The sequence below is a fragment of the Mustela nigripes genome, chromosome 5, assembly GCF_022355385.1.
Source record: "Mustela nigripes isolate SB6536 chromosome 5, MUSNIG.SB6536, whole genome shotgun sequence".
Classification (NCBI taxonomy): domain Eukaryota; kingdom Metazoa; phylum Chordata; class Mammalia; order Carnivora; family Mustelidae; genus Mustela; species Mustela nigripes.
Genome location: NC_081561.1, coordinates 24498387 through 24522114, shown reverse-complemented (window position 1 = coordinate 24522114; position 23728 = coordinate 24498387). Strand labels below are relative to the sequence as shown.

The 23728-nt window shown below is 43.8% G+C and overlaps 1 protein-coding gene, 1 non-coding gene and 1 pseudogene across 2 annotated transcripts; 2 read left to right on the top strand and 1 right to left on the bottom strand.

The window, feature by feature from the left end:
* The first annotated feature begins 5159 nt into the window (after positions 1 to 5159).
* On the top strand, positions 5160 to 5560 carry LOC132017158 (interferon alpha-inducible protein 27-like protein 2; annotated as a pseudogene).
* A 9483-nt stretch (positions 5561 to 15043) lies between these two features.
* Positions 15044 to 15985, top strand: LOC132018542 (putative vomeronasal receptor-like protein 4). Its single transcript, XM_059401503.1, has one exon. The coding sequence runs from the start codon at positions 15044 to 15046 to the stop codon at positions 15983 to 15985; it is 942 nt and encodes a 313-aa protein (XP_059257486.1).
* Positions 15986 to 18804: 2819 nt separating this feature from the next.
* Positions 18805 to 18886, bottom strand: TRNAS-GCU (transfer RNA serine (anticodon GCU)). The gene has a single exon. It is a non-coding gene; the product is annotated as a tRNA-Ser (tRNA).
* Between the last annotated feature and the right edge of the window lie 4842 nt (positions 18887 to 23728).

Here is a 23728-nt window from a genome sequence, read left to right as displayed (position 1 = left end):
AACCCGATGCGGGGCTGAATCTCAGGACCCTGAGCTCACGATCTGAGCCAAAATCGAGAGTCGTGCACTCACCCACTGAGCTACCTGAGCACCCCTACCAATTCCAATCTTTATATCTCTGATACATACATCTTAATATTTCCAGAGCTGTCTTTCAAAACCCCAAACGTTCTCTGTATGTTCATTGTTAAAATTTCCAGTGAGTTTTCCTAGTTTTCAAGATCAACTGAAGCTGCATAGATCCCAACTTTTAAATGCTCCTCAGCCAGAGACTTCCAGAAACCGGCCTGTGGGCTGCCCAAACTCAGATCTATGACTTGCAGCAGCCTGGGCACCCTGGGGGACCTTGGATTGCTGCCAGCGAGGGTGTTTATAGGAGGTCTGAGTCCCACTGAGGAATCGGAGGGGACACTAGGCAAAGCCTGGATTAGTTCAGGATGTTTGACATCTCCCAAAAGGTTAGCAAAGCTAATCATGAGGACCTGGGGGCTGCCGGGAGACAAGGGCAGTTCCTGAATGAGGGATCCCCAAATTTGGGGACATACAGTGAAGGGAGTTAGTGCATCCTTGGGAAGAAAAGAGTGTCCACTGAAACACAGGTTCACTATGCCATTTCCTAGCTGCTGACGAACCTGTGGAGAAATGATTCAGGCGAGTGGGTCCATGTGACCGATATCAATTCTCTGAACCTGATTGACACTACAAGTGATTTGATCCTTATCAGTCCACGCCGACTGTCATGCTTCCGGGCCTGAGTAAGAATTCCTCTTTCACTACTAAGCTTTGAACCTCACTTCACAGGTAGACATTTCTAGAGAACCACTGAGTATTTCCCCACAACCAAAGAAACCAGGATTTCTAACCTCCAATTTGCATAGGTTCCATAAACTTGCAAATCTTCCCAGAACCTTCTCCACGCACCGTGTCCTCACCCATTTAAGGCCTGGACTTAGATACGTCCTTGCCCGCAGGTGTCTGTCACCATGAACCGTGAGAGCTCAGGCTCCTGTTCCGGTTTGGTACCGGGTGGCCTCAGGGCTTGAGGAACATAGGTTATGGCCATCAGCCTCCTCTTCCTCCCCCAACAAATGGAAAGACTAATGCCTTTCTTTCTGACTGAATAGTAGGAAGAGTGTCAGAGTGGGGAGGGATGACACTCTCCCAGATTACTTTTTGCAAATGGTCAAGTAAACTATTTTAAAAGACAGGCTTTACACTCAGGCAGTTGGGTGACGCCCATTCTGGATCGAACACCTACCAGCTAGTCCCTCTCAGCCTGTTTTCTCCTCAAAGAAATGAGAAGCGTATTCCTGCTAGGGAAGACAATGGTATAGGGAAAGTGGGCAGCCTCTGGGTACTCACAAGCTGGCGATGCAAAAGTAGGGATTTGCCAACAGCCCCTGTCACTTCAATCCTCATGGCTACTAACAGGGTCCCATCCTGCTGGCGTGTGGTGGGGGCAGTTGGCTTACATGGATGGTGTTAATACTAAGATCCGGAGGCTTAAGGACAGATGCAGGAGAAACCTTCCAATTACACACGTGCACGTGGGGGATTTGGAACACGCTGGGGAAGACAAAGCTGGCTCGTTTGCAAAACACAGGAATGCACCAAATGAGGGCTACAGATTTTATCACTGTGAGTGATGCTGACACAGGCATAATGCAGGGGCCACGGAGGCTGAAGAGGCAGAGCTGCTCCTGGGAACCGGAAACACTCTGACCCTTCTCGATTTCCGGATAAAGAATGTGGGTCCTTTCTCTGAGAGGCCACCCCACAGCTCTCGCATGGGACCACATCCTGAACTCAGGACACAGTGCTCCCCCATGTCTGGAGGCACATTTGGGGCACTGGTCCCCATCATCTCTCTGCCCCGGGCACATACCTTTGCAAGCTCAGGAGGCCAGAGGCTCAGGCTCACAGAACCTCACACGAACTGCTTTCCTTAGTCAAAGAGAGAAGCAAGTTCCTACATCTGAGGGAAAGTTCCTCTGGCACAGGGAGTGAGACTAGGATAGGTCAGGTGTGCTCACCTGCTCCCTTCCATGCAGCTCAGCCCTTTGTCGCTCCTTCTGGCAGGTGAACCCCACACCTCAAGCCATATTTGTACCCTCTGGATGTGATGAGCTCTTGGCTAACAGGCACTGAAAGCAAGACTTCACTTTGCAAAGCTGTCAGCCCGTCAGGGAGGAGAAAACCCTCGGCAGGATCTCAGTCCCTGAAGTACAGCTTTCCCTGTCCCTCCACAATTACAGCAAGTGTTTGGCTCAGAAGTGTTGTCAGTCTTGATGAGGTTTAATTATATTCCTAGGAAGGATGTGCGGTGGGGAAATGAGCGATTAGCGAGGCTTCCGGATCCAGCCTTTCCTGGTTTTCTGATCCTTCTCACCTTCCCTAAGTCCCAAGGCTGTGAATCCGAATGGGGACCTGCTCCCAGACACGTGGAAGTCACTTTCTTTTCTTTCTTGAGGTTGTCGTTATGTGCGGGGATATAGCAAAGGGGATGGTAGAGATTCTGTTTTCTGAGCACATGACAAGCGTGGATCGGGAGAAGACAAGAAGCACCACGGTCCTCCTGTGCACGCGGGGTTTGGTGGGGAAATGGCTTTCCTCCTACCCTCTGCGTTCCAAGCTGGGAACTCTGTGATTCAAGACAGACGGACAAGGGAAAATCAGGCAAGCATTTATTATCCCTCATTCCTCATGTACACATAGAATTTTCCCAGAGAAACTGAGCCAGTCTCTGACGTGGCTTGGAACTTGGGCTAAATGCCATTATACTGGAACAAGGGTACTGGGGGTGCTGGTCTTTTAGGAGAAGGTAGATGATTTTTAAGAAAGACAAATGGACCTTAGGTGCATAATTGGGAGGTATGATAGTTTGTGACCAAGTTTGCTTGGGTATGGTGTCCATTTCCTCTCTCCTCTCCTGTGACGAGAGCCAGTCTTCCCTGGCTGATGAAACTCCCAGGGAGATAATTTATGACAATTGAGTTCCTTTAGAAGAATCTGTCTTTAAGTCAATTGGGGAGGGAGGTTTGAGGACACCTCTCCTTGCTTTCCTATTTTCCAAGTGCCCACAGCTCAACAGACTTAATATACCAAAGTGGCATATTTTGTGGTAGCATATTCTGCTGACTTCAGGGCGTAGAGATCTTTCCTGCAAGCAGTTGGTTTTTCTGTTTTTGTGTTTTTAAAAGATTTTATCTTTGATTTGAGAGAGAGGGAGCACAAGCCTGCGTAGGGGCAGAGAGAGAGGCAGAAGGAGAAGCAGGCTCCCGCTGAGCAGGGAGCCCAGGCAGGGATCATGACCCCAGCAGAAGGCAGAAGCCTAGCTTTTTCTCCCCCTGTTCTTGCAATCTCTTTAGTAGTTTGGCTATGATGCACATCACATTAAGGTTGAATATTTTTAGATAATAAGTGTTTTCCTTCCCTTTTACTTTTATAGTTAAGTCTCGTAGGTTGGCAGGAGATTTTGTTTCTAATTCTTTTTCTCCAGTGCTCATAAATAGAAAGTAAATGGTTGAATGGAGCATGAACCCAGAGACTCTGACACAAGAGCATATGCTCCTCACTCCCAGCCAAGGCTCCCTTCCCCTGTTTGATATGTGTTCTTCTGGTCAGTCTCTCTTTCAGTGTGTTCCCCCTCAGCACCACTCCCGTGTCCCCTAGGCTCTGCCCATACCTTTCTGCATCTAGATGTGTGTCCCTCCACCTCTCCTTCCACTGGGAGTCATGCCATTCGTCGCAGGTCTGGCGTTTCACATAGATTCCACGGGTTCCCGGTGAAGTGGAGGGAAAGTATTTCCTCTAGCCTTCAAATTCTTCCAGGTCATGACCTCAGGGTCCTGGAATGGAGCCCCTTTCTCAGTGGGGAGTCTGCTTCTCCCTCTCCCTCTGCCTCTTCCCCTTCGGATAAGCTTACTAGTCTATACACACACTCTGGAATATTAATCCAAATTGCACCGCAACTTAAGAATGATTTGAGGAAGATATGAGCACTCCTATGTTTATTGTAGCCATATTTACACAAGCCAGAGTATGGAAGCAACCTAAGTGAAGGACGGATAAAGAAGGAGAATGGTGTGTGTGAATATTCCTGATCCATAAAAAAGAATGAAATCTTGACATTTGTGACAACATGGATGGTCTTCTAGAGACATGTATCAGACAGAGAAAGACAAATACCATGTGAGTTCACGTATAAGTAGTACCTAAAAGACAAAACAAATGAACAAACACACAAAAACCAGAAACAGGTCCAGAAATACAGAGAAGAAACTACTGGATGCCAGAGGGGAGCTGGAAAGTTAGGCAAAACGGGTCAAGGGGAGTGGGAGATACAGGCTTCCAGGTATAAAATGAGTAAGTCATGGAAATAAAAGGCAAAGCATAGGAAATGCAGTTGATGGTGTTATAGCAGTGTTTTACAGAGACAGATGGTAGCTACACTCCTGGTGAGCCCAGGATTTGATACGGAGTTGTCAAATTACTATGTTTACACCTGAAACTAATGTAACAGTTTGTGCCAACTACACTTCATTTTTCAAATTTCATTTTATTTACATTCAGTTAATGAAGGTATAGTATATTATTCCTTTCAGAGGTAGAGTTCAGTGATTCACCCATTGATGTATACTTCAATTTTTAAAAAGTAGAATTTGGAGAGAATTGACATTTTAAACATAATGAGTTTTTCTTTCCATGAACATGGGATTCTTATACATTTATTTAGCTTTAATGTATACCAATGTTTTATAGTTTTCAATGGAGAAAGCATAAGTGACTTCTTTATTTTTTTCTTATAGATTTGATTTTTAAGTTTTTAGTAAAATTTTCCATTATTTACTGTGAATATGTAGAAGGCAATTAGTTTTAAATTGACTTTCCCTCTACTGAACTTGCTAGTTTTATCTCTTTTTCACTTTCAAGTTTTCTGCACACACAATGTTATTAATGATGACTAAAAAATTATTTTATTTCATTCCATTTTCTTTCCTTTCTTTCCTTTTTTGCTTTCTCATAATGGCTAGAATCTCCAGAAAAATGCTGAGTAGAAATGATGATGATAAACATCTGTCTCATTTGTAACCTCAGAGAAAAGCCTTTAAAAATTTCTGCATTGGGAGCTGTGCGGGGAGGTGGACGAAGTTTCTGGGATGCAACGGGCGGCGGGCGCTGTTGTGGGAGGAGTGCTGGCGGCAGCGGCCGTGCCCACCGATGGGCGCCGTGGGCTTCCCCGGGGCCGGAGTCGCCGCTTCCTCGCTAGCGGCCAAGATGATGTCCGCCGCCGCCGTCGCCAACCGGGGTGGTGTGGCCGCCGGCAGCCTGGTGGCGACGCTGCAGTCGTGGGGCAGCTGGACTCTCCACGTCATCCAACATCCTCCTGGGCTCTGTTGGGTCAGCTTTGGGAGCCTGGCTTGCAGGTTCAAAAAAGGGACCTCCTTCCTCTCCCCCAGCAGAAGAAGAGAAAGAGGCTGAAGAGAAAGAGCCAAAAGAAAATGAATCCCAAGTTGAACTTCCTAAACCCCCCATCGGGTCAGAGAAGCAGGAGAAGTAAAGATCTTATGCAGACACCACACACACACACACACACACACACACAATTTCTGCATTGAATATGATGTTAACAGTGAATTTCCTGTAGTTAATCTCTATCATATGAAGAAACTTATCTTCTATTGTAATTTTCCTGGGAAGTTTTATTTATATATTTTTAAAATGTTTTATTTATTTATTTGACACAGAGAGAGGGATCACAAGGCAGAGAGGCAGGCAGAGAGTGGGGGGGCAGGCTCCCCACTGATGCAGGGCTGGATCCCAGGACCCTGAGATCATGACCTGAGCCCCTGAGATCATGACCTTAGCCAAAAGCAGAGGCTTAACCTACTGAGCCACCCAGGTGCCCCTTTGTTTATATTTTTAATGACTAGGTGTTGTTTTTGTCGAGTGCGTTTAGGGCTCTATTAAAATGAATGTATGTTCTTTCTCCTTTCGTTGTCTCTATGAGATTCATTATATTCCTTGATTTATTGAATAGTAAGCCCTTCTGGCATCTCTGGAATAAATGTTATCCTTTTTATATATTGTTGTGCTTCATTTGCTAATATTTTCTTGATAATTGTTGCATCTACATTCATGAGCAATGTTAGCCTGTGATTTTCTTATCTTGCAATGTTCTTTTTCCGATTTTGGTATCAAAGTTATGCTGGTCTCTTAAAGTGAGTTTGGAGGTGTTCCATGGATCTGCTCATGGCCAAATTTAGCTCCAGAACTCCCTTGTTCAACTCTCCTTAGTCTGGAAGCTGGTCTAGGATGCTTTCACCCAACTTGTACTATCTGTCCTTCACTCAGGATCACACAGCTGGCTCTTCACCTTTCCTGGCTCCATCCCTATTTTCTTGAAAGCATTTGCCCTCACCACATCTCTGCACATTTCATTGCACCTTGCTGTTTGCTTCTTGGAAGACCCAGATTGGCCTACTAGTTCTTCAGTACACTTCTAATTTATACTGGACAGAATTTGTGCTGGGCAAAAAAAAATAATGCTATGTGATGTACCTTTAGCTACAGATGGAATCAATATAAAGAACAATTTTCCCAATTCCTCAGTGAGCACTGCAGCCGTGAGTCAAGTGGGCATCCCTGCTGATCGTCAGAAAGGAGCTGAGACCAGCGTAACAAAATGTCAGAGATAATTTAATATTTAACATGGTGGGGACGCCTGGGTGGCTCAGTCAGTTAAGCGTCTGCCTTCAGCTGAGGTCACGAACCCAGAGTCCTGGGATGGAGTCGTACATCAGGTTCCCTGCTCAGCAGGGAGCCTGCTTCTCCCTCTGCCTCTGCCTGCTGCTCTCACTGCTTGTGCCCTCTCTCTCTCTCTCTCTCTGACAAATAGATACAATCTTTTTAAAAAATATTTAGTATGGTGTAATTATTTGTCAAGAAGGAGCCTATGCAGAAGGAGAAAATGAAATGTGCCCAGTAAAAGAGGAAAAAAAACAGGTCATGAGCATGAGAGCAGTCTGAGATGCTCTGATCTTGGGGCTGGAGTTTCTCTGAAACCTGGAGCTCTGAAGGGAGAGCACACTCTGGGGATATTTATATAGACAAAGAGCCATGGACCCATCAGGCTCTGAAAGACGGCATCGTGCAGATATCGCCAAATGGATAACCATAAGGTCTACAGGGTTCCACTCCACCCCTCCCAGGTCTCATGAGCAAAGTATATCCATGTCCCACCAATAAAAAGAGGTTCCCCCTAACTCCAGGTCCAAGAAGTGAAAGCAAGATTATTCCCTGGGTGATCTTACTCCAAATCATGTTCCAATATCATACACGGAGCTAGGAAAAACTTTTGAGAGACACAAATAAGTAAAGATGACATAATTTAGGTCCATGGTTTTTCTGTGTCTACTCCGGGGAAAAGAACACTTTCAGTTCTGAAGTTTGTAAATATACATTGTTCCTTCACTTATAAGTCTTTGATCTCATTCTTTTCTCTTTCTTCTTTTCTCCTGTTTCAGTTGCTATGGCCATGGTGAGAACTACAGTGTAAACATTCGGCCCAGACATCTCTCATATATTCTGCACTAGGACATCCACCAGCCGATCAAAGAGGTCCTTCTACCCTATACGTGTACCCCTCATGTATACATTTCACGTGACAACATTCTTCCCAAACAACAGCTGGGCAAAAGGCAACATCACTCCATCAGTTTCTAAGCTATCATGCTGAACTGTCATTTTAGAGGCTCCTCCCTCACTGCTCAGACCCAGTAAATGATTTCACTGCAGAGGGCTGTGCTGGCGTTCCCTCTCGGTCCACTCTACCAGCCTGTTCACTCCTCGCCTTCAGAGACCATGAACACTGGGCTGACAGAGTTGTAGTTTCTCCAAAGAACTGTACTGGGCTAAAGGAGGGTAGTTTCAGGAGGCAGGCTATGCGGCTTACCCCTCTCCCTCCAAGGGCAATAGGAAAGCCCAGACCCCTTGCCTCGAGGGGGTGCTGACTCTGGTAACATTTGTGCTCCTGACTTTCTACCCAGGTGGGGTCAAATGGGAGCAGAGTTTTTCCTCATGCTTATGCTGTTTCCACGCTCCCCCAGCAAACCATCAGAGCAAGAGCTCCGGTTACATAGGATCCAACCAAAGACACACATCTCACTGACGCACCCTCTTCCCTGTTGTCAAATTTAGTGGCTTTCTTCATCAGAAGTACCCTGCCCTGAAGGCCAAGTTCCTCAATAACTCAGGTTGTGATTTATAAAACCACTTTATAAATGGTATCACTCTTTCTGTTTATCTTCTTTCTATATTATAGTCAAGATGAGCTTTTGACACACAAATTTCATCCTTTTGCTTCACTACTTACAAACCCTAAATGGCTTCCCATGTCAACCCTCTGCCTAAGCATGTTTGTCCCTCCCAATTTGGCCTCTTCTCCTTCTTACCAAATTTGTTTCTGAATGACCTTCACTCCCCGGCCCAGAGATGTGCGGGAACTCCAGATGCTAACTAAGATGGTCTTGTCCTCTGCCACCCCCCTTCCCACAGCAGGCTGCCTGGTGACTTTCCCTGAACTCCCTGGGCCCTGTTGCCACATCTACTTACCTGTTTCCTTCCTTCCCTCCATGGTGGAGCCCTGGAGAGGAGGTGCTCCTCTGCACCCAGGACCTCCGTTTCCCAGCACAGTGCGGCTAGGAAATGCCCGCCGAACTGTTTATGGAAACGTTATGGAATGACACCTATGGTTATGGTCATAAAAGTGCCTGTTACCGAGGGAAGAGTTTGTGAGCCAATTTGGAGAGAAATTTGAGTTGATTTGTGATCACTTACAAATGTCAAACTGAATGAGTTGGAGAAGTCAACCCACCTAGAATGATTTGAGTGTTTCTTCAGATGTGTCAAAGCTACACACTTATATGTGATCTGTAGGATATTGGAAAGAGAGAGTTTATATATATTTTAATAACTTTTCAAAGCCTCTTGCTTCCATCATTTAAGGGAGAACAGAATGCAGGCTGCACGAATCAACGCATATTCCAGAGGCTTGTGCCGGATCCTTGAAGGGGGAAAATAGCAGTATTTAATACCTACTTTCCTATAATCCAATATTCATAGGCAGCAAAGATTAATAGTTTGATCTATGGGCTGTGGGATTAATTTTCCTGCGTTTGATGTCTACTTCCATTAATTGCTAGCTTTCAGACCTTAGGAAAGTGATTTACTTACTTGTTACTTTCTCAACAATAAAACAATGGCAGTAAAATTAAATTATTTAAAATTTGTGAAGCATTATATAAAGGTTTGATGTTTGAAAGAGTAAAATCTCAGGGCGCCTGGGTGGCTCAGTGGGTTAAAACCTCTGCCTTCGGCTCAGATCATGATCTCAGGGTCCTGGGATGGAGCCCCACTCTGCTCAGCAGGGAGCCTGCTTCCCTCTCACTCTCTGCCTGCCTCTCTGCCTACTTGTGATCTCTCTCTCTGTCAAATAAATAAATAAAATCTTTTTAAGAAATACATTAAAAAAAAAAGAAAGAGTAAAATCTCTCTCAGACTGAAAGAGTGAAAATCAGCTCGTGCTGAAAATGAAAAAAAAAAAAAAATCCACGTTTATCAGGCTGAGAGAATATACACAGATAAAACAGGCTGTAAAGGGAACAGGTAGCACCCTTTCCTCCAAGGTCATGGAGCAGCTAAAAACACTGTAAATGCCCCCCCTTGAAATGACTACTACTTTCATACCATGATGCCCCAAACCAGTTTTGATATATCTGTTGCTGGGAATACCCAATTGCTAAACCAATATAGACTCATGCTTGCACTCAGTTCTTACTTAATTTAATGCCGGCTTCCCCTAATTACTAATCCCATCTCAGAAACATTAACCAAAAAAAAAAAAAAAAAAAAAAAAAGATGGGATCAGGAGGGAGACAAACCATAAGAGACTCTTAATCTCACAAAACAAACTGAGGGTTGCTGGTGGGGGGAGGGGGTAAGGAGAGGGTGGTTGGGTGATGGACATTGGGGAGGGTATGGGCTATGGTGAGCGCTATGAAGTGTGTAAGCCTGGCGATTCACAGAGCTGTACCCCTGGGGCTAACAATACATTATATGTTAATTTTTTTAAAAAGAAATTTAAAAAAAAAACAACAACATTAACCAGTCCTGCTTCCCTGAGCCCCTACTCAGAATCCTTTAGCAGAAACCCGAATACTAGAAAAGATGCTTCATATCTTTCACTTACAGGAGACACCATTATCTGGTTCCTCTGGAATGTTCTCCCTCTACTTCTTGACTGACAAATTAGACTTCTTTAGCCCATAACTTTGTTTCTAGAGATCTGATGGTTCCTGGATAAAGCTGCTCCAGCATTAATGTGTTGTATTGGGAGGATGTACGGATACCCTTGGATTTGTGTTCAACGTCTCCTTGATCAGTATTTTTCCCATATTTGTGTTTCTCGTTTCTTCTTCTTTGTCTTTTTTTATTAGATTTTTGGTTTTGCTGATTCCCCCTCTTTATTTTACTTTTCTTCTCCTCCATTCAGCCATGTGGTATACATGTTTTCAGTTCTTTGTGGGCTCATTATGGATAATTTCATTGTGCATGGTTGACTTTAGAGAGCCTAAAGTCAAGCTGCTTCATAACCTTCTCCAAGAACTATAGCGCTTTAACAAACTTTACATCTAATTGCTTCTGCCTCTTAAACTATTCTGAGACAGTATTTTAATTCCTACCTTTTTAATCAACAAAGGAGATATCATTTGTCATCATCACTACCCTCTTATACTGGCAATGTTTGCTTATGTTTATCTATTTACCAGTATTTTTTCTCCTACAGTATAACTCTCCTAGATATATATATAGATCTATCTATCTGTCTATCTATATATATATATATATATATATATAAATTTTTGGTAATTCTCAAAGAGTGAACTTGAACATTCCTTAGTAAAGTTTGTCAGTGGTGACATTGCTCTGATTTACTTCATCTCCTATGATATTTATTTTATCTTCATTCTTGAAAGATAAATTTACTTTGTTTAACCCTCTGGATTGACAGCAATTTTTTCCCTCAACAGTTTCAAAATACAACTTGTCACTTCAGACTTTTATATTTTACTTCTAAGAAATCATTATCAGTCTGCACATCCTTTCCTCAGAAATCTTTTTTCTGGTTGCTTTAAAATATTTTACTCTTTTGTATTATGAATTGCACTACAAAGCATCTGATGAGATCACCTTTTTTAAAAAAATGTTTCATTTATTTGACGGAGAAAAATCACAACTAGGCAGAGAGGCAGGCAGAGAGAGAGGAGGAGGCAGGCTCCCCACAGAGCAGATGCGAGCTCCATGCTACGATCCCAGGACACTGGGATCATGACCTGAGCCAAAGGCAGAGGCTTTATCCCACTGAGCCACCCAGGTGCCCCTGATGAGATCACCTTCTATTTAATCTGCTAAGACTGTGTTGTGCTTTCTGTGTCTGTGGGGATCCTATATTCCCTCACTTCTGGAAAATTGTTCTCTCCCATCCCCTTCCTTATGACAATGGTGTTTAGCCGAAGTTCCAAGCCACGTCAGAGACTGGCTCCGTTTTCTCTGGGAAAATTCTATGTGTACATGAGGAATGAGGGATAATAAATGCTTGCCTGATTTTCCCTTGTCCGTCTGTCTTGAATCACAGAGTTCCCAGCTTGGAACGCAGAGGGTAGGAGGAAAGCCATTTCCCCACCAAACCCCGCGTGCACAGGAGGACCGTGGTGCTTCTTGTCTTCTCCCGATCCACGCTTGTCATGTGCTCAGAAAACAGAATCTCTACCATCCCCTTTGCTATATCCCCGCACATAACGACAACCTCAAGAAAGAAAAGAAAGTGACTTCCACGTGTCTGGGAGCAGGTCCCCATTCGGATTCACAGCCTTGGGACTTAGGGAAGGTGAGAAGGATCAGAAAACCAGGAAAGGCTGGATCCGGAAGCCTCGCTAATCGCTCATTTCCCCACCGCACATCCTTCCTAGGAATATAATTAAACCTCATCAAGACTGACAACACTTCTGAGCCAAACACTTGCTGTAATTGTGGAGGGACAGGGAAAGCTGTACTTCAGGGACTGAGATCCTGCCGAGGGTTTTCTCCTCCCTGACGGGCTGACAGCTTTGCAAAGTGAAGTCTTGCTTTCAGTGCCTGTTAGCCAAGAGCTCATCACATCCAGAGGGTACAAATATGGCTTGAGGTGTGGGGTTCACCTGCCAGAAGGAGCGACAAAGGGCTGAGCTGCATGGAAGGGAGCAGGTGAGCACACCTGACCTATCCTAGTCTCACTCCCTGTGCCAGAGGAACTTTCCCTCAGATGTAGGAACTTGCTTCTCTCTTTGACTAAGGAAAGCAGTTCGTGTGAGGTTCTGTGAGCCTGAGCCTCTGGCCTCCTGAGCTTGCAAAGGTATGTGCCCGGGGCAGAGAGATGATGGGGACCAGTGCCCCAAATGTGCCTCCAGACATGGGGGAGCACTGTGTCCTGAGTTCAGGATGTGGTCCCATGCGAGAGCTGTGGGGTGGCCTCTCAGAGAAAGGACCCACATTCTTTATCCGGAAATCGAGAAGGGTCAGAGTGTTTCCGGTTCCCAGGAGCAGCTCTGCCTCTTCAGCCTCCGTGGCCCCTGCATTATGCCTGTGTCAGCATCACTCACAGTGATAAAATCTGTAGCCCTCATTTGGTGCATTCCTGTGTTTTGCAAACGAGCCAGCTTTGTCTTCCCCAGCGTGTTCCAAATCCCCCACGTGCACGTGTGTAATTGGAAGGTTTCTCCTGCATCTGTCCTTAAGCCTCCGGATCTTAGTATTAACACCATCCACGTAAGCCAACTGCCCCCACCACACGCCAGCAGGATGGGACCCTGTTAGTAGCCATGAGGATTGAAGTGACAGGGGCTGTTGGCAAATCCCTACTTTTGCATCGCCAGCTTGTGAGTACCCAGAGGCTGCCCACTTTCCCTATACCATCGTCTTCCCTAGCAGGAATATGCTTCTCATTTCTTTGAGGAGAAAACAGGCTGAGAGGGATGCACAGAGTTGGACTAGCTGGTAGGTGTTCGATCCAGAATGGGCGTCACCCAACTGCCTGAGTGTAAAGCCTGTCTTTTAAAATAGTTTACTTGACCATTTGCAAAAAGTAATCTGGGAGAGTGTCATCCCTCCCCACTCTGACAGAAAGAAAGAGCTGTGGTTTATTAGGTGATACAAAAAGTGGTCCCAATTCGGATTCAAGCTTTGAAATCTGGGGAAGATGGAAAGAAAGCTCAAAAAAGGGGAAATATTTTATACAGAGGAGTATTGAATATAGGCCATTAAATGTTTACAACTTTGGGAGGGTATGGGACAGAGTGGAAAAGCTTCTCAAGTGTATAGAATCCATGTAAATCCTGGAAGTTAAATCAAACATCCTGGTTTCTTTCATTTGAGGAAAATTGCCAACAGTTTTATATAAATTCTAGGTGAAAAGTGAGATTGTTTAGGTTAATGATGAAAGAGTAACAAGTTTCTCTCCAGGCCTAACCAGTTGTCCATGGGCTTGGACTAGTAACAGTGGAGTCAGTTCTGTGGTTAACCAGGTTGGGAAAACAGAGATGGGTAAAGCTGACTGCTAAATTACTTGAAATTTCTCCGGGGTTATTCAGGGGTGGTGAAAGGCCATTACAACCCTTGGTTTTAGTGATTTTTTTTTTTAAGATTTTATTTATTTATTTGACAGAGAGAGATCACAAGTAGGCAGAGAGGCAGACAGAGAGAGAGGAGGAAGCAGGCTCCCTGCTGAGCAGAGAGCCCGATGCGAGACTTGATCCCAGGACCCTGAGATCATGGCCTGAGCTGAAGGCAGCAACTTAACCCACTGAGCCACCCAGGCGCCCTCCAGTGATCTCTCTTTTCTTACAGAAGATGCCCTTCCCCGTTTTGCTTCCCTTCACCATTATTAAGGATCCCTAATTCAGAAACTGCCCTCATTTCCTGACAGCTCCCAGTTCCTTGTTAATTGTCTTTTCTTAACCCCCTAGTCCCCAGGGAAGTAGTAACACCTCCTGAACCTATCCAGGCTTCCCATAGAGTCTCCTCCGATTCCTCAGTGAGACTCAGACCTCCTATAATGACCCTTGCAGGCAGCAATCCAAAGTCCCTCCAGACCCTTGCCCAGGCCACGCCACATCAGATCTGAGTTTGTGCAGCCCACACATTGTTTCTGGAGGTCTTAAGCTTTAAAAGATGGGAGTCCTATCTCAAAAGGCTATGCTGTTTGATTTGATGTTGAGAACTAGGAAAACCCACTGAAAACTTGTAAGCAAAGAAATCACAGAATCATTTTGGAGTTTATAAGACAAGTTTGGAAATACTAAAGTGTATGCATCAGAGATTGGAATTGGAATAATTCCAATTCCAATAATTAAACTGTGGTATGTGTTGGATGCTGAACAAAAGAAGGGGCATGGTGACAGACGAGACAGGCTCAGTTTGGAGCTCTGAACGACGTGAAAGCAAGAGAGGTTATTAAGTCTCTGTTGTGGGGTGTGGGGAGGTGGGGATGTTATGAAGACCCAGACTCTTGTGGAGTTGGCTGATGGTAATATCACATGAGAAAGTAGAAAACACGGGGTGACATCAGCTTGGGGGACTTTTAGTTCAATTCCGCACATGCTGAGATTGAACCTATCTGGGATACATAAACTATTGAGCACATAGGTTGTCTTTGCTGGCATGGAGGGAGCCAGAAACCAAAGTCTAGATTGCAAATTTAGATTTTTGTATTCTTGTTCCTGATATTGCATTTGTAACTACATAGAATAACCTACAAAGAGTGCTCCCAGGGAAAGGAATAGAGTTCTTGGCACAAAACTCTGCTCCATTACATGTACCTTGACTGTCCTATATACAGTAGAAAAGCTCTTTGATATGAATTATTCTTTGCAGATATATATCATCATTGCTGTTGCTTTCTTCAAAGGGTGCTTGCCGGATTCAGACATTTCTGCCTATGTGATAAGAAATGGTTGTGAACGATATCAAAGGACCAGGATTTCTCTTTCTCAGTGGACCGGGCATTGTGGGGAACATCTTTGTTGCTGTGAATTACATGTGCATTTTCTTTTGGGACACTAAAAAGAAATCTACACATCTAATTCTCATCCACTTGGCTTTTACAAATATCATAAACCTTTTTTCCAAGGTAATGCTAAAAACAATAGACATTTTTGGCTGGAGAAACTTACTGGATGGCACAGCCTGTAAAATCTTTGTGTACGTGGAGCGGGTGGCCCGGGGTCTTTCAATCTGCACCAGCAGCTTCCTGACTGTGGTCCAGGCCATCACCATCAGCCCCAGAGCCTCTGCACGTGCCACCTTCAAGCCAGCATCTACATGGTGTATCCTTCCCTTTTTCCTCCTCTTCTGGGTACTCAATTCCTCGGTCAGCGTGAACTTACTCTATTACATCAAAAACGTCAGAAGGCTAAACAGATCACAAATTGGTGAAAATGATGGCTACTGTTATTTCCTACCAGCAAGCCAGATGATGAAGTGGATTTTTCTCATTCTCATGGTCCTGAGAGATTTCCCGTTTCTGGGTCTGATGGGCTGGGCCAGTGTCCACATGGTACACGTTCTCTATAGGCACCACCAGCATGCCCGCTACCTGCAGAAATCCAAGGTTCTCTACCACAAACCCCCTGAGATAAGAGCTGCTCACAGTGTTCTCCTGCTGATGCTTTCTTTTCTTTTCTTTTCTTTGATAGATTGTATTATTTTATTATGCTTGAATTCCTTCTTAGAGAATAATTCTTCCCTGTTACATATTCAAGAATTTCTAACTCTTGGCTATGCAATTGTCAGCCCGTTCGTGCTGATTCACAGAGATAGACACGGGGTTGAATGTTTGGCACACTTACCGAAACTAGAAAAATGTCTGTTTTGTCATTGCTCCTTTCAGTAAGGAGGTTTGAAATAGCTATTTTGCTGTGCTGTGTTTAAAAATAAAATGGGTACAGGTAACGTGAACATGTAACAAATATGTTAAAGATGGAATGAAACTTGTTCTCATACAAGAAACTGAGGAACTTGGGCCCCGAGCTGACACAGGAGACCATGACCAGGGACTCAGCCTTCATGTTTTCCATTCCGACCCCCTCAAGAAGTAGCTTAAATTCTCATGTTGGTAAGATGGTTCCTTCACTGCCAAGACTCCAGAAGTAGGAAGCGAGAAAACAATTTGGCCAAGTTTACCAAAATTACGAGCTCATTTACCCTTTGACACAGTAATGCTACTTCTAGGACCTGATCCCATAAATATAATGGTTTATGTGAGAATTCCTGTAGAAACATACTACACATTGCAGAGTTGTTTTTTAAGAAACACCTTAAATATCCAGCCAAAGAGTTTATTTTTCTAGTTATTTGAAAGCATTCCTACATCCATAAATATCCATCCTTCCAAAGGGATTTTATGAAATTTATGAAAGAATGAGCAAGTTCAAAAGTACAGATAGGGTGTGACATCCATGGGAGATTTTATTCAATGAAAGAAAAGCAGTTCCAGAGTAATAGTATCAAATGGAATAAAATATAGTTAATTTGATGTTATATACATGAATAATCTCTGGAAAAATAAAAGATAAACTGTAAGAATGGTTTCCTGGTTTGAGAAAAAGCAGGTAAATGGAGGCCTAATCGGCAGAAGTTCATTTTATATCATTCTGTATGTTCTGATTTACTAACCATGTGAATGTATCTTTTTGTTTTCAGTTTTTTTAAGATTTTTATTTATTTATTTGAGAGAAAGATAGCGAGAGAGAGAGGGCACAGGGGGGAGAGAGAGAAGCAGGCTCCCCCCTGAGCAGGGAGCCTAATGTGGAGTTCAATCCCAGGACCCTCCAACAGTGACCTGAGCCTTAGGCAGATGCTTACCCAACTAAGCCACTCAGATGCCCCAGTAAATGTATCTTTTTAAATGAATAAATAAACTAAGTTTGAAACCAGTTTATGGGTTTTTTTAAGACATCATTTGTGAGTGCTCTGGTACCCCCACGATGCAATCAGTGTCTTTATTATCAAAGAACACCAAATAATCTGGCTTTACATTAATTTAAATGAAGAGTTAGTTCTTAACTTCTGATATTAGAATTAATTATAGGCATGTGTGTACAGTGTATGGCTCTGGCAATAGTGTGTCTGATGAAGCCATCTTGAAAAATAGCTGATACATTCTTATTTATTACCAATGTTTATAGTACAAAGTCTTATAATTGATATAAATAGACTTTCCCTCCATTTCTAACAATCTCTTTTCAGTTTTGTTTATGCACGAATGTGGGTATTATTCTGTTCTAAACACTGGTAATTACCTACTTCTTTTTGACTTCATTATACCATGTCCACACAGCTTTAATAACCTACTTCCATTAGTATATTATACTGGAAATTTTTTTAAAGCTTATTTTCCTCATAGTATTGTGGGTGCCCAAGGGCTCCAGAACAGAGAATTTCATAAGTTTGGAGTCTTCCCAGATCTGTGTAGAGCAGAAGAAGCTGAGAATCTTGACCAGCTCTCTAAGGACAAGCCTGTGGGTCCTTAAGGAGGACATCAGAGGTCACAGAGGGAAATGAGCTCGGGCTCATCTCGAGGAGGTGTCAGGGTTGCACGTGTTGCTCTCACCCATTCGCCATTTCTCTTCATTATAAATAACCCAAAATGCTAAATACAGTCACAGGCAGGGCTATGAGGTTTTCAGTGGTTATTGTACTAGGGGATGTGGAAGAGGTGCTATGAAGTTTGTTTCCTGAAGATAGAATCCTTTCCCAAGGAGAGGAATTGGAAAAAGCTGGCAGACAGGAAAGAGGGCTGGGCCAGCCCCTAGAGGACAGTCCTGGAGCTCTGAGATGAGTCTGAGAATATTTTTATGTTACTATTTCCAATTTTCAGTGTGTTTTTAAATTGCTGTAACAAAATGCCTTTACCTTTTTTTAAAAGAAGATTTTAGAAAAATATTTTTAGTAAATTATCTTAAATATCGTTTTTAAACAGAAGGCAATGTAATAGCACAACCTACTTGACATTTGAGGAGGGAAAAAATTTCCAATCATGTTCCTGAACGGATAAATCTCAAACATCTATCAATCTAAAACCTATATTTGATTGTTATATAAATATAAAAAACGAAATTTGTTATCCTGGAGAATCTGACTTACTCAAGTATCAGGGGTAACATTGTAAACAACAAATATGGAAACTGGCCAATCTGGCGATTGCTAAAAAGATTTGACCAATTAATTCTCTTAATTCTGAATAGGTTAAAAACAAAAGCCCTTCAAGGAGTATGCTACATATCAAAAGAATAGATGCGATTGGGTAAAATTGAGGAATAATCTGCAAAGTCTGCTGTAAAAAATTAAATGTCACAAATGCAGGAATACACCCTTAAGGAAGGAAGGAAGGGGTGAACAGCAGAGGTCTTATAGTCAGTAAAGATGAAGGTAACTTTCTCCAGCTGACACTCAGGACACTGAACATATTTTCTCTCTCTCTCTCTCTCTTTTTTTCTCCTCCTTTAAAAAAAAAATTATTGATATAAGTAATCTGGACACCAAAGTGGGTCTGGAACCCCTGACTCCCAAATCAAGAGCCGCATGCTCTATCCACTGAGCCGGCCAGACGTGCCCTGAACAGATACCTGGGGGGAGCGTATCCCCAAATGGAAATGCCAGGAGGAGACTTTTGAAAATATTCATGCATCTGTCACAGCAAAAGCATACAAGCGACGAAGGTGGGACTTGAACCCACGCGTGCAAAGCACAATGGATTAGCAGTCCATCGCCTTAACCACTCGGCCACTTCGTCTCCACGCTCTGCCTTCTCGTGTCCTTTATTCCAGAGTTGACACTCGGGAACTCCTGTCTGTCTTAGAAGGAAGGACGCGCAGGAGGGGGCTCGGGGACGTCCGGGGAACCTGGGCATGGCCTCCTCCCATACGAATGGACCAAGAAGTGGACTGGAAAACTCGCCATGGGGAAAAGGCGGGATTGGCGCTCCCAGGAGTCAGGACAGCGGTCGAGAGGCGACAGCAGCAGCATCTTGGGGTTCAGGCTCCTCGGCACGGGCGGCCGGGCCTCTAGGGGCGCATGCGCGCAGGCGGTGGGCGTGGCCCGGCTGCGCGGGAACCTGGGGGCGGTCGGCACCTGCGCTCCCAGGGCGCGGCCTGAGCCCCCCGCGCGCAGACGCGCTCCCAGAACCGGTGTCCCAGGGGCTCACCTCAGGGCCCTGGCGACTCGGGACGGGGATTGGTGGTAACTTAGTCTGGGAGGTTAGACGACGGGTCCGAGCGCGGCCGTGCTGCGTGTCTACTCCGTGTCCTCACCGCCTCGACGCTGCCGGGTGACAGTGCGCAGAGAAGACCCCTTAAACTCGTGGGGCTCTTTTCCCGCTGCTCCGCCTCAGAGAAATGGTGAGTTCAGTGTCATAATAGTTTCAGGTGTAAAAATCCGTGACTCGGCACTTCATACAACCCCCACGTCTCATCCCAAGTGCCTTCCTAAACCCCCGTCCCCTATTGCCCCATCCCCCCACCCACCTCCCCTCTGGTGACCGTCAGTCAGTGTGTTCTCCAGACTTCAGAGTCTGTTCTTGGTACCCCCCCCCCGCCCCCCCTCCCCCGCCCTGTTCCTGTGTTTTGTTTCTTAAATTCCACAGGTGAGTGAAATCATACAGTATTTGTCTTTGACGGACTGATATCGCCCGGCGTTAGACTCTCTAGCTCCACCCGAGTGGTGGCAAATGGCAAGATTACATTGTGTGTGTGTGTGTGTGTGGCCGAGTAGTTTTCCATTGTGTGTGTGCACACGGCCTTTCTTCCTTATCCGTTCATCAGAGGATGGGACTTGGGTGTTCCCATAGTTCGGTAACTGCAAATAATGCTGCTCTAGACATCAGGGTGCGCGCACCCCGTCGAAGTGATGCTTTCGTCTCCTTCGGGTAAACATCCAGTAGTGCAACTGCTGGGTTGCTCAAGACTAACCTTCGGAAAAGAGAACTGCCCTGTGAAGTTTAGTCTGGAGCAAGTTTTCTCGAAGTGGCAAGGGAGAGGCTATCCCGGGCTGAGGAAGGGGCTGAGCAAAGGCAGGGAGGCTCCCGGTCCCAAGAGGAGTGCTGAGGAGTCCCTGAGAGTTCATGCTCCTGAGTCACAGCCCCTCAGGTTCAGTATTTGCCTTCTGGACTAGTCATTGTTATTTTTTTAAGTTGGTTTTTTTTTTTTTTTTTTTAATTTAGAGATTTTTACAAACAGTAAAGTTTGAAAGGTCAATTTATAGCACCAAGTTTATTCTTGTGTATGGTGTGAAGAATAGATCTAATTTTAGTTTTCTCCAGACAGGTATATAATTGAATCAAAAGGCTTTATGAAAACCTTTTTCTCCAGGATTTGAAATACCACTTCGATCTTGGACTAGACTCATATAGGTAGTTGTTACTGTGAAATTTCCATTCAGCCCACTGTCTGGCTGCCTACTCATGTGCCAGTAACGTACTGTTGATTAGAGAGGTTTCGTTGTATGTTTTAGCGAGGGGGCCAGTTTTCCTTAAAGGTTTTGTCTTCGGTATTTTCCTAATTAACTTAATGGTAAACTTTTCGAGCTCCATGAGGAAGCTCACTGGATATTTTTAACGGGATCCACTAAATTTGCAAATGGCTTAGGAACTCTTTCCTCCAGTTTCCCTGCTACCATAATGGTGCCATGAATGTCCTGGCTGATGCTCTCAAGAGCATTAACTGAGCCGAGAAGAGGCAAACACCATGTTCTTATTAGGCCAAGCCCCAGCTGTTTCCAGCTGTGATGATGAAGCGTGGTTACATGGCTGAATTTGAAACCACTGTTGACCACAGTGCTGAGAAAATTGTTGTGAACCTCACGGGCAGGTTAAACAAGTGTGGAATCATCAACTCTCAATTTGATGTAAAACTGAAAGATCTAGAAAAATGGCAGAATAAACTTCTCCTGTCCCACCAGTTTAGTTCCATTGTCCTGACAACCTCAAGTTGGTATTGTGGACCAGGAAGAAGCAAGATGAAAACCAACAGGAGGGAAACTCCTGGGATTCTTTTTCTAGGGATGTAATGCATACATACAAATAAAATGGACAAATACATTAAAATAAATAACTTGGGGAGAACTCAGTTCTTGATGATGATGTGACATCCTAATCAAGAAGGAGGGTTGTCTTTCCATTTGTTGAAGGCTACTCTATGTCTTTCAGAAGTGTTTTAAGTTTTTGCTAAGAATTTGTTTGTTGTTTTTGTAAGTGAGGTTTCCTAATGCATTGTTCCCCTAATTAGTAATTATTTGGGTATAGAAATGTTACTTTTTAAAAATTTTCTTTAAAAGACTTATTGATTGATTTGAGAGAGAGAGAGCAAGCAAGCAGGGAGAGGGACAGAGGGAGAGAATCTCTCACGCAAAACGGGCACTGAGCTCAGAGCCTGACGTGGGGCTCAATCCCACCACCCATGAGACCGTGACCTGAGCTGAAACCAAGAATCGGATGCTCAACCAACTGAGGCATCCAGGCGCCCCAGAAAGGCTGTTATTTTTACATGTTAATTTTATATTATCTTGCTGAATTGTATTCTGGTTTATTTGAATTAGCTTTATCATTGATTCGCTAGGGCAGCATTGCCTAATGGAAATTTCCTTGGCAGAAATATCCTGCGTCCACACTGTCCAGTGTGGTAGTCACCAGCTATCTGTGGCTGTGAAACACTTGAAATGTGTGACTGAGGGAACTGAATTTTATTTTATTTGATGAGTTAATTTAAGTGTAAGTAGCCAAGTGTGGCTAGTGGCTTCTGTCTTGGTGTATGTCTAGAGCTTTCCCTGTATACTATATGTCACCTGTAAATATATTTGTCTATCTTCTTTTCCAGTTCTTGCACCTATAATTGCTGACTTTAGTCTATCAGGAAAATGTTTCACATGTAGTGAAAATAACAGGCATCATTGCATTGTTTCTGCCATTAGTGCAAATGCTTTCAGGGTTTCCACATTAAGATCTTGGCCTTAGGATTAAATTATGTATTCTTAAATCATGCTAAGGAATAATTAATTCTTCTATATTTTTTCAAGGGTTTTTCTTAAAAATGGGTGAATTGTGTCTGAGGCGTTTTCAGCATCAGTAGAGGTAATCATGTAATCATGTGGGGCTTTTTTCCTCCTTAGAACTCTTAATTTGGTGTGATATTAATAGCTCTCCTAATACTGAATCATTGTTCTATTTCTAGTGTAGACCCTGCTTCTTCATGGTAGGTTAATATTGGGTAATGTTTTATTTTCTCAATATTGACCAACATTTTATTTCAGATTTTGCATTGGTTTTTAGAACATGTTGATCTGAAATTTTCTTTTTGTGCATATACTAACTTTTTCATGTTTGGGTGTTAATATTATACCTGTTCATTAAGAGAGCGTGGAAGTTTTTTCTCATTTCCTACCAACTGAAACAATTTACATAGTATTGGGACTGTTTGTAACCCAACAGTTTTGTGGAATGCCCTGAGGTGTTTTGTTTTGTTTCGTTTCGTTTTGTTGGTTATGACATTTTCTTGATTACTTTTCATCATCCGTAGAAGTTTGGGATTGCATCTTTAAAATGCATGTTTTTGAAGATTTCCCAGACTTCCTGTGGGTCAAACAGTGTTTGGAAGGAAATATATTTTACAGAAACTTCTCGTTTTGCCATGAGAGGCACCCCCAGAATATTTGGTTGATCACATTGCTCCTCTCTGCCTTCTCCTTACACTGTAATCTGAAACTAGAAGATGTAGGTTGAAGTGATGACTGTCCTTTGGCCTTTGTTGCTTGTCTAGTTAATAGGTTAGCCATAGGTCAGAGTCTGGCTCTGGTGGAGAAAACTGACTTTTTTCAGAGTATATGCTTCCTGGTGAGGATTGTCCAGTTTTGAAAGTACTGTCACTGGCTAATTACTAGGGAAATTAGGAAAGTGAGAACACCTGAGTTATGAACTATTCCAATTTAAAATGTATTCAATTGATTGTCCAGTGTTTACAGTTGGATCTCTAGCTTATAAAGATATCCAAGCCAAACAATTTATAGTCTCTAAGGCACTTAGCTATCAGTAATAATTAAATACTTACAATCCATTTCCTTTCTAGACAAGCAAGGTTATGTTTCTCTTCTTCTTCTGTGTACCTACAAATTACAGCAGATCTTAGTCTCAGTAAAACTGTTGCATGAGATTTCCTCCTCAGTTGCTGCCAAACATTGCGCCTCCCTGTGGCTCTCCAGGCTCCTTCGGGTCACCACTCTCCCCAGCCAGCATGCCCTTATCTGTAGGCCAGGGGGGCGATGCAGCACCTTACATAGATACGGAGAGAGGGACGGTGACCTAGAAACATACACTGTTTCTCCAGCACTGTGTTTGTGTAGTGAGTCTAACAGATGGTGTCTGCTTGTCAGAGTCCAACTAGGAGGCAGAAACTACCCCAGTTCCTTGCACAGGGTGAATTTAATATCGAGAATCACTCCATCATGACAAGGTTATTAGCATGGCATGGCAACTCTGAGTATAAAAGACAACGTGAAGGTTTAGCAAAGGCAGCAACCCTAGGAAGCAGCTGGTAACCCTAGGCCTAGGGAGCAAAGAAAGAGGCTGGAATGACTGATGATGACCCTG

What these genes read in the sequence shown, in the direction of transcription:
- LOC132018542 (XM_059401503.1), top strand. Translation starts at nt 15,044, where the DNA reads ATGGTTGTGAACGATATCAAAGGACCAGGATTTCTCTTTCTCAGTGGA.